This window comes from Peromyscus maniculatus, chromosome 15, assembly GCF_049852395.1.
Source record: "Peromyscus maniculatus bairdii isolate BWxNUB_F1_BW_parent chromosome 15, HU_Pman_BW_mat_3.1, whole genome shotgun sequence".
Classification (NCBI taxonomy): Eukaryota; Metazoa; Chordata; class Mammalia; order Rodentia; family Cricetidae; genus Peromyscus; species Peromyscus maniculatus.
Genome location: NC_134866.1, coordinates 79,100,055 through 79,122,118, shown reverse-complemented (window position 1 = coordinate 79,122,118; position 22,064 = coordinate 79,100,055). Strand labels below are relative to the sequence as shown.

At 43.8% G+C, this 22,064-nt stretch overlaps 1 protein-coding gene across 3 annotated transcripts in view; it reads left to right on the top strand.

Annotated features, from left to right (window-relative positions):
* The window catches only part of LOC102904309 (baculoviral IAP repeat-containing protein 1b-like), a 55,855-nt gene that overhangs the window by 32,069 nt on the left and 1,722 nt on the right, over positions 1 to 22,064 (top strand). For all 3 annotated transcript variants that reach the window (XM_076552131.1, XM_076552129.1, XM_076552130.1), the window contains exons 9-14: positions 1,361 to 1,418; positions 2,076 to 4,187; positions 12,752 to 12,919; positions 14,256 to 14,408; positions 14,730 to 14,816; positions 17,795 to 17,959. In XM_076552131.1, coding sequence (XP_076408246.1) covers positions 1,361 to 1,418; positions 2,076 to 4,187; positions 12,752 to 12,919; positions 14,256 to 14,408; positions 14,730 to 14,816; positions 17,795 to 17,959 — 2,743 coding nt within the window. The remainder of the gene's footprint in view (positions 1 to 1,360; positions 1,419 to 2,075; positions 4,188 to 12,751; positions 12,920 to 14,255; positions 14,409 to 14,729; positions 14,817 to 17,794; positions 17,960 to 22,064) is intronic.

Genomic DNA, 22,064 nt, shown 5'->3' with positions numbered 1-22,064 from the left:
TCATGCCACAGAACAGAGAACAAAGCTGGGCATGGTGGCTCATGTCTGGACAACAGCACTCTGGAAGCTGAGGCAGGAGAATTATCAGGAGTGAACATCAGCCTGGACAACAGTATAAGATACCACCTCATAAGAGAGAAACAAAAACAAAACAAACACCAACAAAATAATGGAAGAAAGGTAAAGGAAAACAAAACAACAGAGCAAATTTGGGTTCACTTGATAAAGCTCTTTATTTTATTTTTTGGTTTTTCAAGACTAGGTTTCTCTATGTAGTTTCGGTGCCCGTCCTGGATCTCAGTCTATAGACCAGGCTGGCCTTGAACTCACAGAGATCTGCCTGGCTCTGCCTCCAGAGCGCTGGGATTAAAGGTGTGCACCACTACCACCCATCATGTTTGGACATTTTTAAATGATATTACAGGAGCAAGGGATGTAGCTCAGTGGCTAGATGTTCCCATAACAGACACACACACACACACACACACACACACACACACACACAGAGAGACACACACACACACAGACACACACACACACAGACACACACACACAGACACACACAGACACACACACAGACACACACACACATATATACACACACACACACAGACACACACATACACAGACACACACAGACACAGACACACACAGACACACACACAGACACACACACACACACACACACACACACACACACACACACACACACATACACATCTTCAACCCTGAATAAAACTGAGTGTGGCAAGGCATGTTTGGAGTCCCAGAAAAGAAAGAAAGAAAAAAAAAAAGACAATTGAGGACTGGGGTGTGTGGGGAGGCACATGCCTATAAAACCAGATTTGGAAATTGAGGAAGGAGAATGAGGAGTTCAATGCTCCCCTTGGCTACATAGGGAATTCCAGACCAGCCTACACACTACATGAGACTCTCTAAAAATAAAACCTCACAAAAGAGTGTGTGTAATAACCATTCTGCACCCTGGTGTATGATATGAAACACATAGTTACTAATGACCAAGGATGGAGGCAATGCTTAATGCTTTCTGCAGGACCATTCTTGTTCTAGACACTACGATTTTGATCACCCACATAGCACTCACCCATAGAGAGGATGTATATCCCATGCATGTACTGTCTAGGAACACACTCTTGCAGATGAGTGAGATTTATTCTTTCCTATCTAGAGCACTCCTTCCTTCAATCAGCACTGAGTGTAGGCTGTGTTCAGAGGATGTTGGGCTTTGATTGATGGTATTATCAATTTGACTGATAATATTGATTATATTGTCAATTATATATCATACCCAATCTTGATTTAAGAGCAGTTTTGATTTAATAAGGATTTCTCTTTCAAGGACACCACAGGTGAAAGCAATCATGAGGATCCAGTGGCCGTTCACTCTACGGTGGCCGGTAAGAACTTTAAAGCAACATGGGATTATGTGTATTTGTATGCAGGGATTTGAAAGGAAAGTGCATGTATAATTGTCCAAGGAGCTCCTAGAGAGGAGGGCACTGACATGGAGGGCACTGTGGGTGAGAGAGTGTCAGCATTCCCGTGACATCTTGAGAGTGAATGCAGGACTAGTGACAGCGGTCCTTGTGTGAGATCCAAACCAGCCAGTCTTAAAGGCATCCTGCAGCAAGCCGGTTTCCTGGGGTCTTAAATGGGAGATTAGGATGCCAGAGTATTCTTAATAAGCACACATTATGTCTAAGTCCCCATGTCAAACAGGGCCTTGGACACATGATCCCACGTTCTGATGCTGTGAATAGTCTGATAGGATCCCAAAGGGCAGCTCATAGATAGTCCATCCATAGCAGACAGGCAGAGTCAAAGACCAGACACAATATCATAGCATTAGGATGGCCAGACTTTGATGGGCATATTCATTAATCCCAGCACTCGGGAAGTAGAGGCAGGCAGATCTCTGAGTTTGAAGCCAGCCTGGTCCACAGAGCGAGTTCTGGGACAGTCATAGCTACACAGGGAAAACATGTCTCAAAAAAAAAAAAAAAAAAGCTGCTAGACTTTAAAGTGCTTCCCACTGTCTCCCCTCCTCTCCCCAGACCTGGCTCAGAGTGCAGCCCAGTGGTTTCAAGAGGCAAAGAGTCTGAGTGAGCAGCTGAGAGGAGCCTACACCAAGGCCACTTTCCGCCACATCAATCTGCCAGAGGTGTGTTCCGGCCTCGGCACTGACCACTTGCTTGGTTGTGACCTGTCCATGGTTTCAAAGCACATCAGCAGGCCAGTGCAAGAGGCCTTGATGCTTCCCGAGGTCCTCAGCAATCTCAACTCCGTCATGTGTGTGGAGGGGGAAACTGGCAGTGGGAAGACAACCTTCCTGAAGAAAACAGCTTTTCTCTGGGCATCAGGATGCTGTCCCCTGCTGAACAGGTTCCAGCTGGTCTTCTACATCTCCCTTGGTTCCACCAGACCAGACCAGGGGCTGGCTGACATTATCTGTGCCCAACTCCTAGAGGCAGGAGGATGCATTAGTGATGTGGGCCTGAGCAGCATCATCCAGCAGTTAAAGCACCAGGTGCTGCTCCTGTTGGATGACTATCATGGGATGGACTCACTGCCCCAAGCCATAAAAACCCTGATTACAAGAAACTACTTGACCCAAACCTGCTTATTGATCACTGTCCATACAAACAGGGCCAGGAACATCCGCCCATACCTAGATACAATTCTAGAGATCAAAGAGTTTCCCTTCTATAACACTATCTCTGTATTACGGAAGTTATTCTCACATGATCTAGCCCGTGTTCGAAGGTTTGTTATTTACTTTGGAAAGAATGAAGATTTACAGGGAATTCACAAAACTCCTCTCTTTATGGCAGCAGTCTGTACTGACTGGTTTCAAAATCCTTCTGACCAGTCCTTTCATGATGTGACAGCTTTCAAGTCCTATATGAAATACCTTTCCTTAAAACACAAGGCTACACCTGAGCCTCTCAAGGCCACTGTGTCCTCATGTGGCCAGCTAGCTTTGAGAGGCCTTTTTTCATTTTGCTTTGAGTTTAGTAGTGATGACCTCACAGAAGCAGGCGTTGATGAAGATGAAGATCTGACCACCTGCTTGATGAGCAAATTCTCTGCCCAGAGACTGAAACCAGTCTATCGGTTCTTAAGTCCTTTATTCCAGGAATTTCTGGCTGCCATGAGGCTGACTGAGCTCCTGGGTTCAGAAAGGCAGGGAGACCAAGATTTGGGACTTGGTTATTTGAGACAAATTAACTCACCCTTGAAGGCTATGAATGCCTACAGCAATTTTTTGAAGTATGTCTGTAGCCATCCTTCATCAAAGGCAGGGCCAAAAATTGTATCTCATTTGCTTCAGTTGGTGGATGATAAAGAGTCCCTGGAGAACATGTCTGAAAATGAGGCTTATGTGAAGCTCCATCCAGAAACTTCCCTGAGGATAGAGTTTGTTCGGTGGTTGTGGCAGGTATCTCCTGAAGCTTTCTCTTCATTTGTTTCAGAACATCTATTGAGCATTGCTCTAAACTTTGCTTATGAAAGCAACGCGGTGGCTGCCTGTTCTCCATTTATTTTAAAATTCCTTCAAGGGAGAAAACTGGCTTTGAAAGTACTGAATTCACAGTACTTTGGGGACCACCCAGAAAGTCTGCTATTATTGAAGAGTATTGAGGTCTCCATAAGTGGAAATAACAGGATAAGGAGAATAGATTTTCCACTCATGGAAAAAGATTTTGAAAAATTACAGCCCCCAACTATAGATGAGGACTATGCATCTGTCTTTCAACCTATGAATGAATGTGAGAAAAATTTATCTGAAAAAGAAGAGATAATAAAAAACTATTCAGATATCCAACGCCAAGCCCCACCCAACATCAGTGCTGGCTACTGGAAACTGTCTCCCAAGCCGTACAAGATCCCTAGGCTGGAAGTTAGAGTGGCCAGCATGGGTCCAGCAGACCAAGCACTGCTCCGGGTCCTAATGGAAGTCTTCTCGGCATCACAGAATATCGAACTCCATTTGAAACACAGCAGTGGCTTTCTTGAAAGCATCCGCCCAGCTCTGGAGCTGAATAAGACCTCTGTCACCAAGTGCTCCATGTGCAAACTGGAGCTCAGTGCAGCAGAACAGGAGCTGCTTCTCGGCCTGCCTGCCCTGCAGTCTCTTGAGGTCTCAGGGACAAACCAGTTACCAGGTACCCCCGAGTGTCACATAACCATTCTGATTGACACCTTGTCTTCTTATTCCTAGTTTTATATGAGTGAAACTTCTCAGGCACAAGGTCATGAATGTGCCTTAATAGAATAGATCTAAGTACTTTTACTGTTTGGGGCAGTGTGTAATTTAGTGACAGGCCCTGAATCATTAATGGATTTCACATAATTCAAACAAAATTAGCTTAACACTAACATCAGTATGTCATTGCTTGAGGGAAATCTAAGGGTATTTGAATGGTTTGTTATTAGTAAATGGTGGACTGTGTGTGAGACGATTCTGGAGAATCATCTGCACCCTGACTGTCTGAAGAAGGAGCGGGTTTAGCTTCTCCAGAAAAGGAATTCAAAAGTGGGAACAGTAAAGTCTTACTTAGGTTTCTGTTGCTGTGATATAAAACAGTCTGACCAGAAGCAACTTGGGGATGAAAGGGTTTTTCTCACCTTACAACTCCCAGGTCACATAGTCCTTCACTGACGGATGTCACGGCAGGAACTCAGGCAGGAACCTGGAGGCAGGAACTGGAGAAGAGACCAGGGAGGCATGTTGCTTACTGGCTTCCTTCCCTTGGCTGCTTATACAGCTGACTTCTTATTCAGCTCTGAACCACCTGTGCAGGGCTACTGTCCCCACTGAAGCTGGCCCTCCGTCAACAATAACTATTCAAGAAAATACCTTATGGCTGGAGAGATGGCTCAGAGGTTAAGAGCATTGGCTGTTCTTCCAGAGGTCCTAAGTTCAATTCCCAGCAACCATATGGTGGCTCACAGCCATCTGTGATGAGATCTGGTGATCTCTTCTGGCTTGCAGGCATATATGCAAGCAGAATAGTGTATACATAATAAATAAATAAATACAAAAAAATAAAAGAAAGAAAATACCTTACAGACTGCCTACAGACAACCTGATGGTGGTGTTTTCTAAACTGAGGCTCCTCTTCCCACTTAACTCTAGGTTGTTTCAAATTGATAGAACCCAACAAGGTAAAAATATCTCCTCTAAGTAATGTCTTCCTTTAAATAATATTTGATAGTTTTCAGTCCAGACTTTACCTGACTTTCATTAAATTTGTTGATAGGTGCTTATGAGTTTTGGTAGCCCTGTAATGGTTGGTTTTTAAATTTTTCATAATCATAACTAGTCTAAGCTTTTGCCTTTAGCTATTTGTTACATTCTTAGGAATGCTTTGCTTGTCTATATCTGTGTACTTTACATTTTTTAATTGTGCAAGTTGTGTGTGTGTGTGTGTGTGTTTGCAAATGTGTGCATGGGCACATGACCATGCCACAGCATGTATATGGAGGTGAAGGGACAACCTCAGGAATGACGTTCTTCCTCTCCACCATGCAGATCTTAGGGATTGAAATTAGGTTGGCCGACTTGGGACAAGTGCTTTTTTCACAGAGCCACATCCCTGTGCCATACACCCCGCTTGTGTAGGAGAGGGTCTCATATAGCCTTGGCTGGCTTTGAACTCATTGTGTCTTTGACTCTGACCTTAAACTGCCTGAGCCTCTTGCTGCCATGTCCTGAGTGCCAGACTGCAGGCATGCTCCAATATCTAGTCCCTCAGAAAATAAAAATATTTTTGACTTTGATCATAAATATCATCCCACAGATTCAAAAAAAATGTCACTTGTCTCATGTGAAATAGAGACAAAGAAGGGCTGGCATGTTACTTGGTCAGTAGAGTGCTTCCCTCTATACACGGGGCTCTGGTTCAATCCCCGGCACTGCAGGAGTGAGCGTGATAATACAAGTGTGCATTCTGAGCACTCAGGAGGCTAAGAGGGTCAGGACTTCTGTAGTCAATAATATTTCAGTGTGTGTGTGTGTGTGTGTGTGTGTGTGTGTGTGTGTGTGTGTGTGTGTATTATTATGTGTTCCATTTTGCTTCTCCTTACATCCTTACATCCATTGATGAACACTGGTTGTTTCCATTTTCTGGGTATTATGAGGAATGTTGTCATGATGATTTGTGTTAAAAGTATCAGTTCGATCTCTGCTGACAGTTGTCTTGGGTATATCTAGGAATAGAATTGCCTGTTCATATGGCAATTCTAATGTTTTGAGACAGGGTCTCACTCTATAGCCCAGGCTATCCTTGGAACTCACTATGTAACACAGGCTGGCTTTGAACTCATGCTGATCCTCCTCCCTCAGCCTCTCAGCCACTGGTGTTACCTCTGTGTGCCACCACATCTTCTTGTGTTTAACCTTTTGAGGAACTCCCCCAACAGTGTTCCGTGAAGGCTACCCCATTTACCCTCCCACCTGCCATGTGCAAGTCTCCACTTTCTCCACATCTTCCTTAGCCTCACTTTCCCTCTGCTTTGCTGTATCGTGAACACATTCTAGTAAGTCAGCATTCTCCTATGGCAGAATGAGATTGAGCATATTCTCAACTGCTCATAGTGGCTTTTTATTTTTGTTTTGAGAGATGCCCATTCAAATTCTTTGTAATTTAAAATATTTGCCTTAAAAGATTTGGGTTGTTCTTTTGATCTTGACACTCCAAGGCTGAGATAGGAGGAGTGCCGGGGGTCTGAGGCCGGCTCTACCTAGTGAGTTCTTGACCAACCTGGGCAATAGAGCAAGACCCTTTCTCCAACAAAACAAAATCAGCAGTTGCAGGAGTTCTTCCTGTATTGTGAGTATTAAACTTTTATGTTACAAGGGAAGAATCTCATTGGGAGAGCACTTGCCTACCAGGTTCAAGGCCCTGGATTCCATCCCTAGAATGACAAAAGTAAATCTATCAAAATCCTTATCAGACACATGGTTTGAAAACCTTTTTCTCCCATTCTGTAGATTTTCATTTTACCTCTTTAATGTCCTCTGATGCATGAACAATTGTTAATTTTGATAAGGTTTAATTTATCTTTTTTTCTTGATACTGTTTTTATAGCACATTTAAGGATCCAAAGTCATGAAGATTACCTGTTTCCTTCTAAGAGTTCTATGTTTATTAGTAGTAGTAGTAGTATTCTATGTCTTTTACATCATGTATCTTGATCCCATTCATTTCCCTGTCCTTTCATATCTGCCCTCCTCCCCTGCAACCCTCCCAAATAAAACATTTAAGAGAAAAAAAGGAAAAAATAAAAAGGGAAAAATTAAAAAGGGAAAAAATTAAAAATCTCATCATGAAAGCTGCAGTGTGACAGAGTGAGTCATGCCCTTCCCTTTGTCCATATATCTTTACTTGCAAGTGTTCATTGCAAGGAGTCATTCATTAGTCTGATAAAGGTGGAGTTTCTCCCAAATAACCACTCAGAGGGTTAATATTAATTATGAAAGCTTGACCAATACCTCAGGCTTGTTACTAACTAGCTCTTACAACTTAAATTAACCCATTTCAATCAATTATGTGTTGCCACGTGGCTTGTTGCTCATTACCTCATTTTGTACATGTCCTGCTCCCTATGTGTCTGGCTGGAGACTCCTCTGACTCTGCCCTTCTTCCCAGCATTCTCTCTGCCCCAATAATTCTGCCTAGCTATCAACCAATCAGCTTTTTATTAACAATGGGAGAAATAAATATTTACAGTGTACAGATTGTTCCACAGCATTTCCCTCTTTTTGTCTAATTAAAAAGGAAAGGTTCTAACTCTAATGTAGTAAAACTATATACAACAAAAAATACTTATCAAGTAAGAATTACAGTTACAATGTCCAGTCCATTTGTATTTGGCAATATTAGAGAAAATACTCCATTATCTATCTTATCTTTGTGAGTCTAAAGTTTTATAGACTTTATAAAACTATAAGTTTATAAACTATTATAAATTAGGTAAATTTTACCTAATTTACCTTTTATCATAACTAAGGAATACTTTAGCTATGACAGTAAATTAGGTAAAATTTACCTAATTTATAATAGTGTGTGTGTGTGTGTGTGTGTCCTGCTGGTCCAGTTAGGACAATACACTGTCAGCAATTGAGGCAAGGGCAGTTCCCCGCCCCCCAAATGTCTAACTTTTGCTGTAAAGAAAACAAACTCCCTATGTAGTTTCTTTGATGTCTATCCTCCTCTTTTGAAGCTAATTGGTGCTGTCAGGAGCAGACATGCCTCACTGTCATGAAAAGCCTTGGGTTATTAAAAATATTAAATGCCATATTCTGCAGGTCTTTGAAGTATTTGAAGACCATCTATCTATCTAAGTATATCTATTTAACCTTGAAAGCAGACCTAATGTGATTACAAGTTTGATTATTATAGGTGACTGACTACTAACTGCATTTCTTAATTATATATTACATTTTTAAATGAGCTGCATAAGCACAATACCCCAAACGAGAGTAGAAACATGCATACAGTATAACAAAATTAACTTTAAATTCTATCAATATACCCAAATCCATACCAATGTAAAATATTTTGAGATTAATAGTTATTTTTTGGATTAAAGTAGACTCAATAATCTACCCTTCTATCTCATCGTTTCTATATCATATTCCCCTCTTTTCCTTTTGAAAGAGGTCTTTGAATTTAACTCCTTTGTCTAGCCTCCTTTTTTTTAACTATGACTAATAATAACTTATAACCAACCCCCTTTAAATGATGACAAATATCCATAACCAGTCTTATGGGAATGTGGGTGTTGTTTTCTCTAGATGGCTTCTTGCTGTCTGGGGCACTGGCATCTTTTGGGGAACCTTGAGAAAATCAGGATACTTGTTAAGTCTTGGCTGGAATAGTTTGTGAGGCTCTACCAGCTCAACCAGCATCCTTGAAGCTGTTTTGGATGCAGAAATCTGAGGAGACTGTAACAGAGGCATTTTGATGCTGGATCACCTGGGCCATTTGTTTTCATTGGTATCTGGTCCCCTTGTTCTGAAAATACATAAATTTTTACTTGTGTTAATACATATCTGTATTAATATAAGTACAGGCTGTGTGTTGTACACAAGTTAGCCAAAGATGATTTTTTTAAAGATTTGTTTACTTATTATGTACACAGAAGAGGGTGCCAGATCTCAATATAGATGGTTGTGAGCCACCATGTGGGTGCTGGGAATTGAACTCAGGACCTCTGGAAGAGCAGTCAGTGCTCTTAACCTCTGAGCCATCTCTCCAGCCCCCAAAGATGATTTTTTGTTGTAGAAGTAACCAACCGTCTTATTAAATAAGAAACACAGAGCTAATGTAAAGATAAAAGCCCAAGAGGTCAGAGCTAAGAGCCTTACCCTTCCTGCTTTAGTGATCCTCTTCAGCCAAGAGAGAGACCTACTTCCTGTGTGTTTGTCTTTATATAGACTTTCTGTTCTGCCTTCTCATTGGTTATAAACCCAACCACATGACCACCTAGTTACTGCCTGTCTGTACAGACCTCCAGGTCTTCTATGGTAGGTATTGAGATTAAAGGCATGTGTCTCCAATGCTGGCTGTATCCTTGAACACACAGAGATCTACCTAGCTCTGCCTACCAAGTGCTGGGATTAAAGGTGTGCGCCATGACCGCCCAGCTCTGCTATGGCTTGCTATTAGCTCTGACCCCCAGGCAACTTTATTTATTAACATATAAATAAAATCACATTTCAGGACAAATAAAACATTGCCATATTTTGTTTTATGTTTGAGCAGGTAAAATATATGTTATGTGTTTTATAGTCTTTCTATGTTTATTTCTTTATGTTGATAGTCAGGATTTTCAGGGGGTCCTCCCCAATCAAACCTGATCCATATCAACCTGGAATGAATCCACAGCCTCTTATTTCCTGTGGAAATAAAAGCATAACTTCTCCCTCAAAGTAACATATCTTTTGATTTTCATTTTGAAGTCAAGACGTTTTTTAAAATATATATGTTGATTTAATCCAGCAGTATTCATAATCCAAAGTGTCTTAGCAGCTGTCATTCCTTCATCAGCAATCAGAAAATTCAAAGACAACACAATAACATACAGAACTGACTCCCCATGTATTTTTCATCTTTGCATGATTTTTTTATCTATATTACTTTATTCTTTCTTTAAAGACTTTATTTTATTATTTTTAAATAATTTTTTTCTGTGACTGTCTATACCATTTCTCTTTTCTCTCATAAGCCTATGTACATTTTTAAAAACACTGCAATCCGTTTAGAGGTTTCTTTCATCTGGATCTGTCTTTACTGTGTGTCTGTAATCTTTTCTGTTTTCATGAGCAAAACTGAGACCACTGTGCAGCTTAGATCACGGCTTGCTGGCAGCTGACTCCTCCCCGCTCTGTTCCCCCAGAGCCCAGTCTCATGGCGGAGGTACCAGTGGGAACCATGTTTACTGACAGCTCTGGGAAGGTTTTGGTTCTATGCTGCTGTAGGTGTCTCCACCCAGTCCCATGCCTTGGAGCAATGGGCTGCCTGCTTTTCATAAATCCCACACAAGTGCTTGGCAGCAGGGCCTCCCAAAAGAGCCATGCCTCTGTTTGTTGTTAGCACTGAGTTTACCCAAAAGAAGGTGGTATCAGGAAGTTGCATTTGACTCTGTGTGTGTGTGTGTTTAGAACCTTTTGTGAGTTTTTGTTTGTTTGTTTCTTTTTGTTTTTTGAAACAGAGTTTTTCTGTGTGTAGCTCTGGCTGTTCTGGAACTCACTCTGTAGATCAGGCTGGCCTTGAACTCACAAAGATCCACCTGCCTCTGCCTCTCTGAGTGCTGGGATTAAAGGCGTGTGCCACCCTGAACCTTTTCTTAAGCTTTCTCAGGTTTTATGTGGATATATGTGTTTCCACATTGAGTGCCATATGTAGGCAGAGTTTCTCTGTGTCTTGGCAGTTGCTCCCTAATACCACACAGAGACTTATTATTAACTATAAATGCTCAGCTGATAGCTTAGACTTGTCTCCAGCCAAGTTTTACATCTTAAATTAACCCATTTCAATCAATTATGTGATACTATGTGGATCACTGCTTATTACCTCATTTTGTACATGTCCTGCTCCCTCTGTGTCTGGCTGGAGACTCCTCTGACTCTGCCCTTCTTCTTCCCAGCATTCTCTCTGCCCCAACAATCCTGCCTAGCTATCAGCCAATCAGCTTTCTATTAACAATGAGAGCAACACATATTTACAGTGTACAAAGATTGTTCCATAGTAATCTGCTTTGAGGCCTCTGGTTTCTACTACACTATCAATGCTGGGTCCTCACTAGGACTCTTCCTGAGTATCATGTTGTTGCCCTGTGTTGTGGAGATCTTGCAACTTTGGGCTTGCAAGTCAGGTTCCTTCACATGCTCCAGTGGGTCATAGATGAGGTGGATGTTGGGGCAGCCCAAGTTATAACCCTGGGTCTGGGCCTGGGTAGCTAAGGGTTGGTCTGCCAGATGAGAGATGGGGACGGCTCTCCCATGTTTATAATTTGGGGGCTGGCTCACCCACACCTGAGCTAAGAGGGTTGGTTCTCCTGCTTTCATGACCTCAGGGCCAGCTCTCCCACCTGCCCCAGTGTTGGTTTTAGTTCTTACATTTGTCATTAATTCACTTTGAGCTGCCTTTTATGAGTTGGAAGCAGGAGTCCAACTGGGTCCTTTTGCTTGTGCAAAAGTCTTTGTTCCCACACTGTTGGTTGGGGAGATATTGTGGGAATCCCTGCAGGTTCCATACAGGGAAGCAAACCGCCAGAAGAGATAAGAATGAAAACTCCATCAACTTGGATCAGACTTTGGGGAGTCTAATAACAGGCAGTTTATTCACAAGGTATTTAAGCCCAGTGTAATTTGGGAGGAAAAAGTTTCCTGGTGCAATACAATCCCCATTGCATGAGGAAGCATCATTACATTGAAACTCAACTTGGGGTATATGTCATTTCCTCCAAGAAGATGGGTTCTGGAGATAGGCTACCTGTACTAGCTTAAGTGACTGAGGGTCTGGCCTGACCTTGTTCATACAGATAGTGTAGAGGTCATTTGGGATATTAGCGACCCCTGTCCTGGTTGAGGGAGGTTGGGGGAGCCTCTGGCTGTTGGGTCATTTAGATTACTAGCCACCTCCAGTCTTGGTTGTAGGAGCTTCACAAGGCCTGGCCCACCAGATGAGGCAGATCACCCGGGATGTTAATCACTTCCAATTCTCAGCTTTCAGAGTGGTAGGACAGGTTTTTCATCTTTCCCATTGGAAAGACAATCGTGCATGCTTAACATTCCTGGTTTCTCTGGAGATCGGTGGGCTCCAGGACGTTCATGCTATGCTCCCAACAAGATGTCTTATTTATTTTGTGAGTCTAGCGAGCAGCACAGGGCTTCCCCTATGCTCTACGAGCAGCAGATGCTGCAGATGGCAGGTTCTTCATTGATGTGCTTCATAAGAAGATGTTAAGATCTTGGCGGGGCAGTGGTGGCACACACCTTTAATCCCAGCACTTGGAAGGCAGATGCAGGTGGATTTTTGTGAGTTTGAGGCCAGCCTGGTCTACAGAGTGAGATCCAGGAAAGGCGCAAAGCTACACAGAGAAACCCTGTCTCAAAAGATCTCTGAAGAATTTTGTTATGAAAATATCTAAAAATCACAGCACACTTGAGAACTTCCACTTGGGACTCTAGTGATGGAAACTATGTGCTGCTTTCCAGATCAACTCTTCGCTAACTTGGACAAGTTCTCAAGCCTGAAAGAATTGTCTGTGGGACTAGATGGCATTCCAGATGTGCTTTCAGTCATCCCTGGAGATTTCCCAAACCTCCACCACATGGAGAAGTTATCCATCCAAACTTCCACAGAGTCTGACCTCTCCAAACTGGGTAAGAATGGCGCTTGGATCTCCCAGGTCATGTGTCAGCTGGAAAAGCTACTTGGCTAATAATTGTTAGAATCATGAAGTCATCATTAGTTAAAACTTCTGTGAGCCTGACAGCGTAAACTGTGTCCATGGGAAGGTGTGAGAACAGCACTCTTCCTCATTAAGAGGGGAGACATTTATTTGTAACCCCGAGTCTCTAACATGACTGGAATTGTTCTGAGCTCTGTACAAATACTAACTCACTCTTCAGACCACTGTGTGAGAGAAGACACAATGATTATTGCTGATTCTCAACTGGGGAAACTGAGGTCAGTGATTGCTCAGGTTTATCCAGCTAAGAAAACGTATCTTCAAAAGAGAAGGTGTGACTCCAGGGCCTGAGGTTTAAACTCCCAGCACACTTCCTCTCAAGGCAGTTTGTGGAGTTCTTTCCTTTTGATGTTGTTTTAGTGGCGCTTGCAGATCTGCCTGCTGAGGGAGGAAATCTGACTGGGGGCAACCTGGACCTTTCCTCCACTTCTCTCCATCCCAGCCTCCTGTTGATGGACAGCTGTGCAGACATCTTTCTAGAACATGTCATTGAGCAAAATGACTCAGGCCCTGTCAGATCCTTAATTTGTTAAACCCTGAACACTGAGGACTAAAGAAATACAAACCTGGGACTGACATGCAGGTCAAAAAGTCACTCATGCCTCTCATCACAGCACTTGGGAGGCTGCCGCAGGACTATCACAACTTCAAAGCCAGCCTAGCTATGTGGTGATTTCCAGGCCAACACTACCCACAGGGAAAAAAAAACAACAACCAAACAACAGAAAAATTATGTCAAATGAGATGGGTCAGTGGGTGCTTGCTGCCAAGTCCAATAACAGGTTGGGTCTGTGGGATCCCATGGCAAAAGGATAGAACAGATTCCCCCCAAGTTGTCCTTTTGTGTGTACACACACACACACACACACACACACACACACACACACACACAGCAGATTGTTTAAAAACATTTTAAGTTGTGCTTCAGAGTTGCCCCCTCTTTTATGTGACTCTGTACAGAATTCCTGCTGTGCCAGGGCAGTGTGCAAACACAGAGATATCAGGGTGCTGATGCTGAAGGTGAAATATGGAGAAGAGAAAACTGATCCAGAGAGGGTCAGAAACCTGCCCAAGGTCTTCTGCTCACCAGTCAGTGGCAGAAGCTGAGCACACGCCCAACATGGCCTGAGCACTAGATCACTGCATCACTGTCTGTTTAATGGTGTGGCTGGAGATTATGGACTGAGAGGACAGTCCAGAAAGGAATTTGAAACCTCTAATTTCTGAATATCCTTCATCTTTTCCAGTCAAATTCATCCAGAGCTCTCCAAATCTTCACGTTTTCCACCTGAAATGTGATTTCTTTTCGAATTGTGAGTTTCTCATGACTGTGCTTGCTTCCTGCAAGAAACTCAGAGAGATTGAGTTTTCTGGACGATGCTTTGAAGCCATGCCATTTGGTAAGAACTATAAGCTTACAACTGTGACTTCAGATGCTCCTGTGCAAAAAGTCATTAAATACTCTAGAATTAAAAGTCTGCTGATGTCACAGAAACTGTGACAGCACCTGACTTCAGTGAGTCTTTCATAACAATGAAGTGCATCTTTGTCTACAATGTAAACATTTCATTTTCAGAATTGTTTCCTCTGCTTAGTCATAGTAATTCAATCTGATTATTATATCACTTTTCACCACTTTTGAAACACTCTTACTTCAATGGTATTCCTCTGTGTCACAGGAATGTATCTGAACTAACTATATTTCATTTTCCCTTTTCTAGTCACCACTTTGCCAAATTTTGTTTCTCTGGAGATATTGAAACTTGAACAACAACAGTTTCCAGATAAGGAAACATCAGAAAAGTTTGGTAAGTTTATAAACAGAGTTTCTTAATGTATTCTTTATCCTCTCCCTCCTCCTCCTCATCCTCTTCAATGAACCTACAAGAAAGCAAGCTGTGTACAGTTGTCCCTTGACATCCATGGCAGCTGGGTCCAGGACCTCTGCTGATGTAAACACTAGAAGATCCTCCACTCCATGATATAAAATGGTGCAGTGTTTGCCCGTGTCCCTACACATCCTCCATATGCTTTAAACCATCTCTCAATTACTTACAATGCCTAATGCAATGTAAATGCTATGTAAACAAGTGTTACACTGTGTGGTTCTGGGAATAATGGTGAGGGGGAAATGTCTGTACATGTTTGGCACAGACACGATTTTTAAAAACTGAACCTGTGGTTGGTGGAATGTGCCCATACAGAGGGTCAGCTGTACCAGCTATGCTGGTCCTTAGGAGGACACCATAGTGATGCTCAATATCACCCCCAGATGCCATCACTGTTGCTTCCACACATCCTCACACTTGATCTCATTAAATGCAACGTTCTCAGACTCACCGACTTCTTAGGAGAGAATTTGGTCCTAATAGCACTGTGGAACTTCATAGTCTGGCACCCACTCCAAACATGCAACATCCTTTTTGTTTCAAAGGTTTCAGAATCCATATTAAAACTCCTATTTAGTTTAAGAAACCTAATCTGTGATAAATCAAATTGAACAAAACAATAAGTGCAGAGAGTTTATATGCTTTTTTGAGTTACGAAATGTCTAGAAAAGTAATGTGCTTCCATGGGAAACACTAGCAGGTTAAAAAAAAAAGTGGGGAGACAATGGTGATATGGGGTACAGAGCTCTGTCTTCACACTACTTCCCAGTGTGCATAAGGAGAGCCTGCCCCCCCCCACCTCTCTTCCCTTGTGTGGAGGCAGCTGCTGTGTGCTTGCTTTGGAGGTGCTGGCAGTCAGGTGTGGTGAGGCAGCTTTGGTCCTGGAGGTGCTGGTAGTCAGGTGTGGTGAAGCAGCTTTGGTCCTGGAGGTGCTGGTAGTCAGGTGTGGGGAGGCAGCTTTGGTCCTGGGGGTGCTGGCAGTCAGGTGTGGGGAGGCAGCTTTGGTCCTGGAGGTGCTGGCAGTCAGGTGCGGTGAAGCAGCAGAGACAGCATCAGGTCACTGTCACACGTCACAGGTTAACTATGTAAAATGCACACTGACTAGAATGACAGTCAAGTTTCCCCACTGCTGGAGAAGAAACTTACAGATATTAAAACAGGAGGCTGGGCAGACATAAGGAAGCACGTATTTGGATTCCTGTGCCCCGCTTGGAGAGAAGCCTTAATGGAGTGAATTGTTTCTCCTTTTTAAGAATGAGTGCATGGGCTGTTGCTGTGAATTTGAGGATTTTTCTCACCGAGGTCTGCCGAAAGGACAGACTTTTCAGGAAAAAGGCTTGGGAGGTAGCTCAGCAAGTCAGAAGCCTGGCGCCAAGGTTGACAACCTGAGTTCGATCCCTGGGACCCATATGATGGAATGAGAGAGCCCCCTTGTGCAAGCTGTCCTCTGCCTCTAAACCCCTGAACCCACGCCAGGACACACACATGTCAACACACACACAATAAATACATACAGATGTGATTTCAGTTGTTTTTAAATGTCTGGAAGAAAGAAAGAACCACGAATTGCAAATATTGGTGCAGACTGGGCTTGTTAGCCATAAACATACATAAATCTATGTCCATATATAGAAATCTAGGTTTCTATACACAGAGATCTCTCGGGACAGTCACATGAGACCAGAACGCACTTTACTAGTAATAGACACCAGTGCTCAGCTGCTCATTTCTTTTCTGTTTTAAAGTTTTGTTTTCTGTACCTCGAGCTGGGATAATTTCTTTCAGTGGATAGATGTCTTAAGTATGCCATTTGAGAAAGATCACTTAGAACCTGGCAGTGGTGGTACATGCCCATGATTCCAGTCCTGGAAGGGTGAGGCAAGGGCATTATGAGTTCCAGGCTAGCCTGAGCTATAGAGTGAGACTGTCTTTTAAAAGCCCCAAATGAATCATGTAACCCAACTAAATGAAACTTCTGTCCTATGCACACTAACATAACTAGTGTCAATACACACTGACACTGAAATTCTATATCCAGCTTTGCTGGTGTGAGCAGATGTGACAAGAACAGGTCTTCACAGGTGTCTCCACAGGGGGCTGGGTAGAGCTGCTGGCTACCATTCTTGCTTTGTGTTTATAGAAACAATGGAGGAAACCAAGGCCAGTTATTGAGGTGTTTGTGACTCTGTGCATATGTGCATGTCAGAGGCATGGAGATGGAACCCAGGGTCTCAACCACGCTAAGCAGGTGCTGTGTCACTGTGTCAACTGCCCAAATCCCTAGACTTGATTTCTAAATACCCTTTCCCAAAAGAATCAGTCTGCAGAGACATGGTTCATTCGAGGACTGACACAGGGAAGCCGAAGATAAATCTGGAACATTGGTCCACGCCAGAAAGTTTTCAAATTAGTTTCTGTGGGGCCTCGGAAGTAGACTTAGTGATCACGTGGTGTACAGTGTCCTCTAAGCACCAGTGAACTTGGGGAGGAAGGCTGCCCCAGTGGTGAACCATGCTTTAGTGCTCAGTGTGGGTCTCAGCGTGGCATCCCTGGGGTGATGGCAGGAGGTGGGATGGTAAAGAAGGGTGTGGGGTGAGGGCTTTGTGGATCAGTAGAGTGACCTGCGGCCAGAGGAAGCCTGGCTGTGGGAACGGAAGCGGAAATGGACAGACAGCCTGGACCTGTGTGAAGAGTCAGGTGGGGGAGGATGGAGGAGCCAGCTGCAGAGAGCAGCAGGGAACAGCTGTGTGCTCACCCCTTCTCCTTTCCTTGGAGAGGACAGTGATGAGGAGGGCCCCTGCTAGGTGGGGCCTCCTAGACTGCAGAAAGTCTAGGTCATCAGCTGCTCGCTCATGCCGGGACTACTACTGAGGATGGCTTTGTGGTGTCTCCCACAGCCCAGGCTCTGGGTTCTCTCAGGAACCTGGAGGAACTGCTCCTTCCCAGTGGGGACGGGATTCACCACGTGGCCAAACTGATTGTCCAGCAGTGTCTGCAGCTTCGGTGTCTCCGAGTTCTTGCCTTTAAGGAGACCTTGGATGACGACAGTGTGATGGAAATCGGTGAGTTTCCCTCAGGGAAAGGGTTTCCCCCTGTGTGGAAGCAGTGGCATCATTGGAGCTGTCTGCTGCAAATGTCTATACAAACATCTGACCTACAGACTGTTCAACCTACCTCCTCATTTCCACTCTCCTGCTGCTTCCTCTTGTGCCCTTCTGCAGATTTCAGTTCATCCTGGTCAGACTGGGCAGGCCAATCGCCTCTTTGGGAGCTATAGAAGCCATCTTTGCTGGGCTTCATTCATGTATGCTAGGCCAGTGTTCTACACTTCACCGCAGCCCAGGCAGGTCTGTAGGACACTTGGTGTTTCAGCAGCCTGGCAGGATATCTTTTTGTTCTTTAAGTGTTTACAATATGTATAGGAAGGTGTGGAAGTCTGCAGATAAAGCCGAACAAGATTCTCCAGTTCATGGTCTTGGGAATTTTGCTGAGTACATTTAAACCACGATTAGAACACAGACCATCACCAATGCCAGAAGCCTAGGTCCCACCCTTAAGTAAATAATGAATCAATCGATCTCTGCCCCTTGTCTACCTTCCTTATGGCTCTAGTTTGCCTTCATATCTTGAAGCTAGGTGCACAGCACATGCAGAGCTGTGAGGTCTTTCTGGTAGACCAGGGTTCCTCACCTGTGACGCCACTTCCTGCCTTATTCTCGCTGCTTGTATATTAATACTATAGGCATCCAGCGTTCTTTCCATGACTTTTTCCTGCTTTTAAATCTATGTCCCTGATTTTAACGCGAGTCTCTTCTACAGTTACATAGGTAGATTTACAAGTTCAATCTAGGAAGGAGTTCTGTTGGTGAAGCGCTTGCCTAGCGTGCACGAAGCCTTGGGCTTGGTCCCTAGCACAGCTCACAAACAGGCATAGCAGTTATAATGGTACACATCTGTAATGCCAACACTCAAGAGGCAGAGGCAAGAGGACCATCATCAACCAGATCACGATCCCTGCCCACATAGTGAGCCCGGGGCCAGCATGTGCGACAGGAGACCCTGCCTCAAAACAATCAAAAACCCCACCATCACCCAAATAATAAATGGTACAACTCTGAGGTTGCAGAGATGGCTAAGTCTGTAAAATATCTCCAGTCCATGCGGGAAGTGCTCAGTGTGAGATGCAGCAAGCTCCCAGGAGGGGGCGCTAAGAAGCTGAGGACAGGAGACTCCATAGAAGTTAGCCAGGCAATCCATTAGAATCCTTGAACTCCAGGTTCACTGAAAACTGGTCTCAAAAAGTAAGGTGCACTGAAAACTGGTCTCAAAAAGTAAGGTGCAACTGACAGGACATCCATCACTCACTTCTGGGCTCCACACACACCCACACATACACATGGATCACACACACATCCCACATACACCCACACACATACACATGGATCACACCCACACCCACACATATATGTGGATCACACATACATGTGGATCACACACACACACACATCCCACACATACAGAAATTTTAAAACAAAAATACAATCCATTCATCTTTTATTTACATTGAATATATTTGTAACTACGGTTGAATTTTTACTTTTTTTGAGACAGTGACTGTTGATTAATAGTCCAGCCTGGATTTTACCTTGCTATGTGGCCCTCAATGGCCCTGAACTCTTGCATCAGCCTCCCCAGAGCAGAGAGGACAGGGGTGTGTCAGCCCTCTGTGTATTGTTATTTGGTATTGGTTTCTTTATTTCTTCCATAGGATATGTGGATTTTTTTCTCTTCTTTTTTGCTTCCTACATTTATTAGCTTCTTAATTACACATTCTCTTTTTCTTCAGGGGGTGGTTAGGTAGGGTCTACTCTATAGCCCAGACTGGTTTCAAACTCACAATGTAATTCAAATTGGCTTTGGATCCATGGCCATCCTCCTGTTTCAGATTTCAAGGCTTATTGTGGCCATGCATAGCTCCAGCTCTATGTTTTTCCTCTTTCGGTGTTATCTTGGATAATAAAATTTGCAATTGGGATAATATAAATTAATATATGAATGCACACTTTTACCACTTTATGAGTCACATAGGTGTTCCTGGAATATTTAAGTTCTATTTATCTGGGTTGTCAACGCGGCTTAGCAAGTAAAGGGCTTACTGCCAAGCCTGAAGACTGAAGTTTGATCCCACAACATGAAAGACGAGAATTGACTGTCCAGAATTGTTCTCGTACCTTCATGTACATGCTGTGCATGTGGGCGGGCACACACACACACACACAGAGTAAAAATACTTAAATTACACCCTACATTCACCCTCTACCTCTTGCGTGTCATTGATTTTGGATTCTAAGGCATTTTAACTCTTCAATTAGTATTTTAAACATTCTGGGCTTAGTATTCACAAACTAGATTTGCTTGTTTTATTTTTTAATGTTGGTGTTTTTGAGACAGGGTCTCCTATGTTGCCCAGACTGGTAACAGACTTGCAGTAACCTTCCACCTGTGTCCCCAGTGCTGGTGTTCCTGTCTCTGTGCCTGCTGTATTGATTCATGGCCGCTGTTGCTCCCAAGCCTCCCATGTTTCCATTCGGCAGGGTCCTTTTCCTTCTGCTGAAGGGCTCTGTTAGCATTTCTTCTGCTCTGGGTCAGCTAGTCATGACTTCTCTCCCATTTTAATGATATGAAAATGGCTTTTGCCTTCATCTTTGAAATACTTTCCCAGTGCATTCTTTTTGGAGTTACTTAGGTTTCTGGCCTGTATCATTTCTTTTGTTTAGTGTCCATTCTCAGTGTTTTCATGATATGATGTCCTTAAAGGTGAGATGTCTTTTCCCCCAACTCAGTAGCTTTTAAGATTTACTTTCTTTTTTTTCTAACAGAGTCTCTCTATGTAGCCCAGGCTGGCCTAGAACTCCTAATCCTCCTGCTTCGGCATCCAGAGCAGCTGGAGCTAGAAGCTTTGCTTTGTGGCAGTGGACATATACTTCATTTTGTCTTCCCAAAGTCCGTATGTTGAAGTCCTAACCCCAAAGTGACTGCATTTGGAAATAGGGGACTAGTTATGACCACCAAGCCAACTAAAACTGCAGCTGAGTTCAGCATGACTAGGGTAACTATTCTACCTGGAGTCTGGAGAACTGATGGGATCTGAGGCTTGACAGCTTTTCGTCAGCTTTGGGGCATTCTTAGGCAATGCATTCTGCCAAATTCCCCCTCGCTGTTTCCTTCTGTATACAACAGAACTCAACCTGATTTGGGGCCAGGGAAGGGCTGTGGGGGTGAGGTTACCGCTAAGACCTTCTATTCGATGGTGGAGCCAAGCAGGGAGAGGAGGCATTGACATTCTGAATAATAAAACCTCATGTGTCCTAGAACCAGGTCCATTTGAAGAACTTTTAAAAATCAGCACATAGTGTCTGGAGTGAGAGGCAGGAGTTCTAAAGAGACAGGAGAGGAAAGGAAAGGCCCTGCTGGGGTGGGCTTCATAGGTGTGTTAGAGACATTGGGTTTCATCTTGGGACTGCTCAGCACTGTTACTTTATAAATGCTATTTAAAGCGATAATTCCAGGTGTGGTGGCACATACCTGTAACCTCAGCACTCAGGGGGCAGAGGCAGGCAGATCTCTGTGTATGTGCAAGGCCAGCCTGGTCTGCAGTTCCATGCCAGCCAGAGCTACATAGTAAGAGTCCGTCTTTAAAAGTGAATGAACAGAACAGAATAGGGACCCGTTCTGAGAATTCACACTGAAGCCAAACCAGTGCTAGGTGCCCACTTCCAGTCACGGACTCCGGTTGAGACCTTACCCTACCTAGCCTGCATTTCCTCCAGAGCTCGAAGTAACCAGGAAGTCATCTGGGCAAGCTGGAGAGCAGGCACAGTGAGAGGACATGCGTTAGGACGGCCACCTTCCGTTCTCTGCAAAAAGGGAGCCGCTGTTGCCACCATTTCTCAGTCCCCGATAACGTAATCTGTCCCACAGCTGTGCCCCGCCTTGGCATGTCTTCCTGTGAGACCAGAAGAGAAGTCCACATTGCCCAGAGAGCCAAAATTCTGTCCTGGACTTCCTGGCTTCTGCTTCCTCCAAACTGCTTGCAGTTTGGCCAGGTGGTTCTCTACCAACCAAGCAGCTCTTGAGGGTTTTCAAAGAGGGATCTCTAAAAAAATG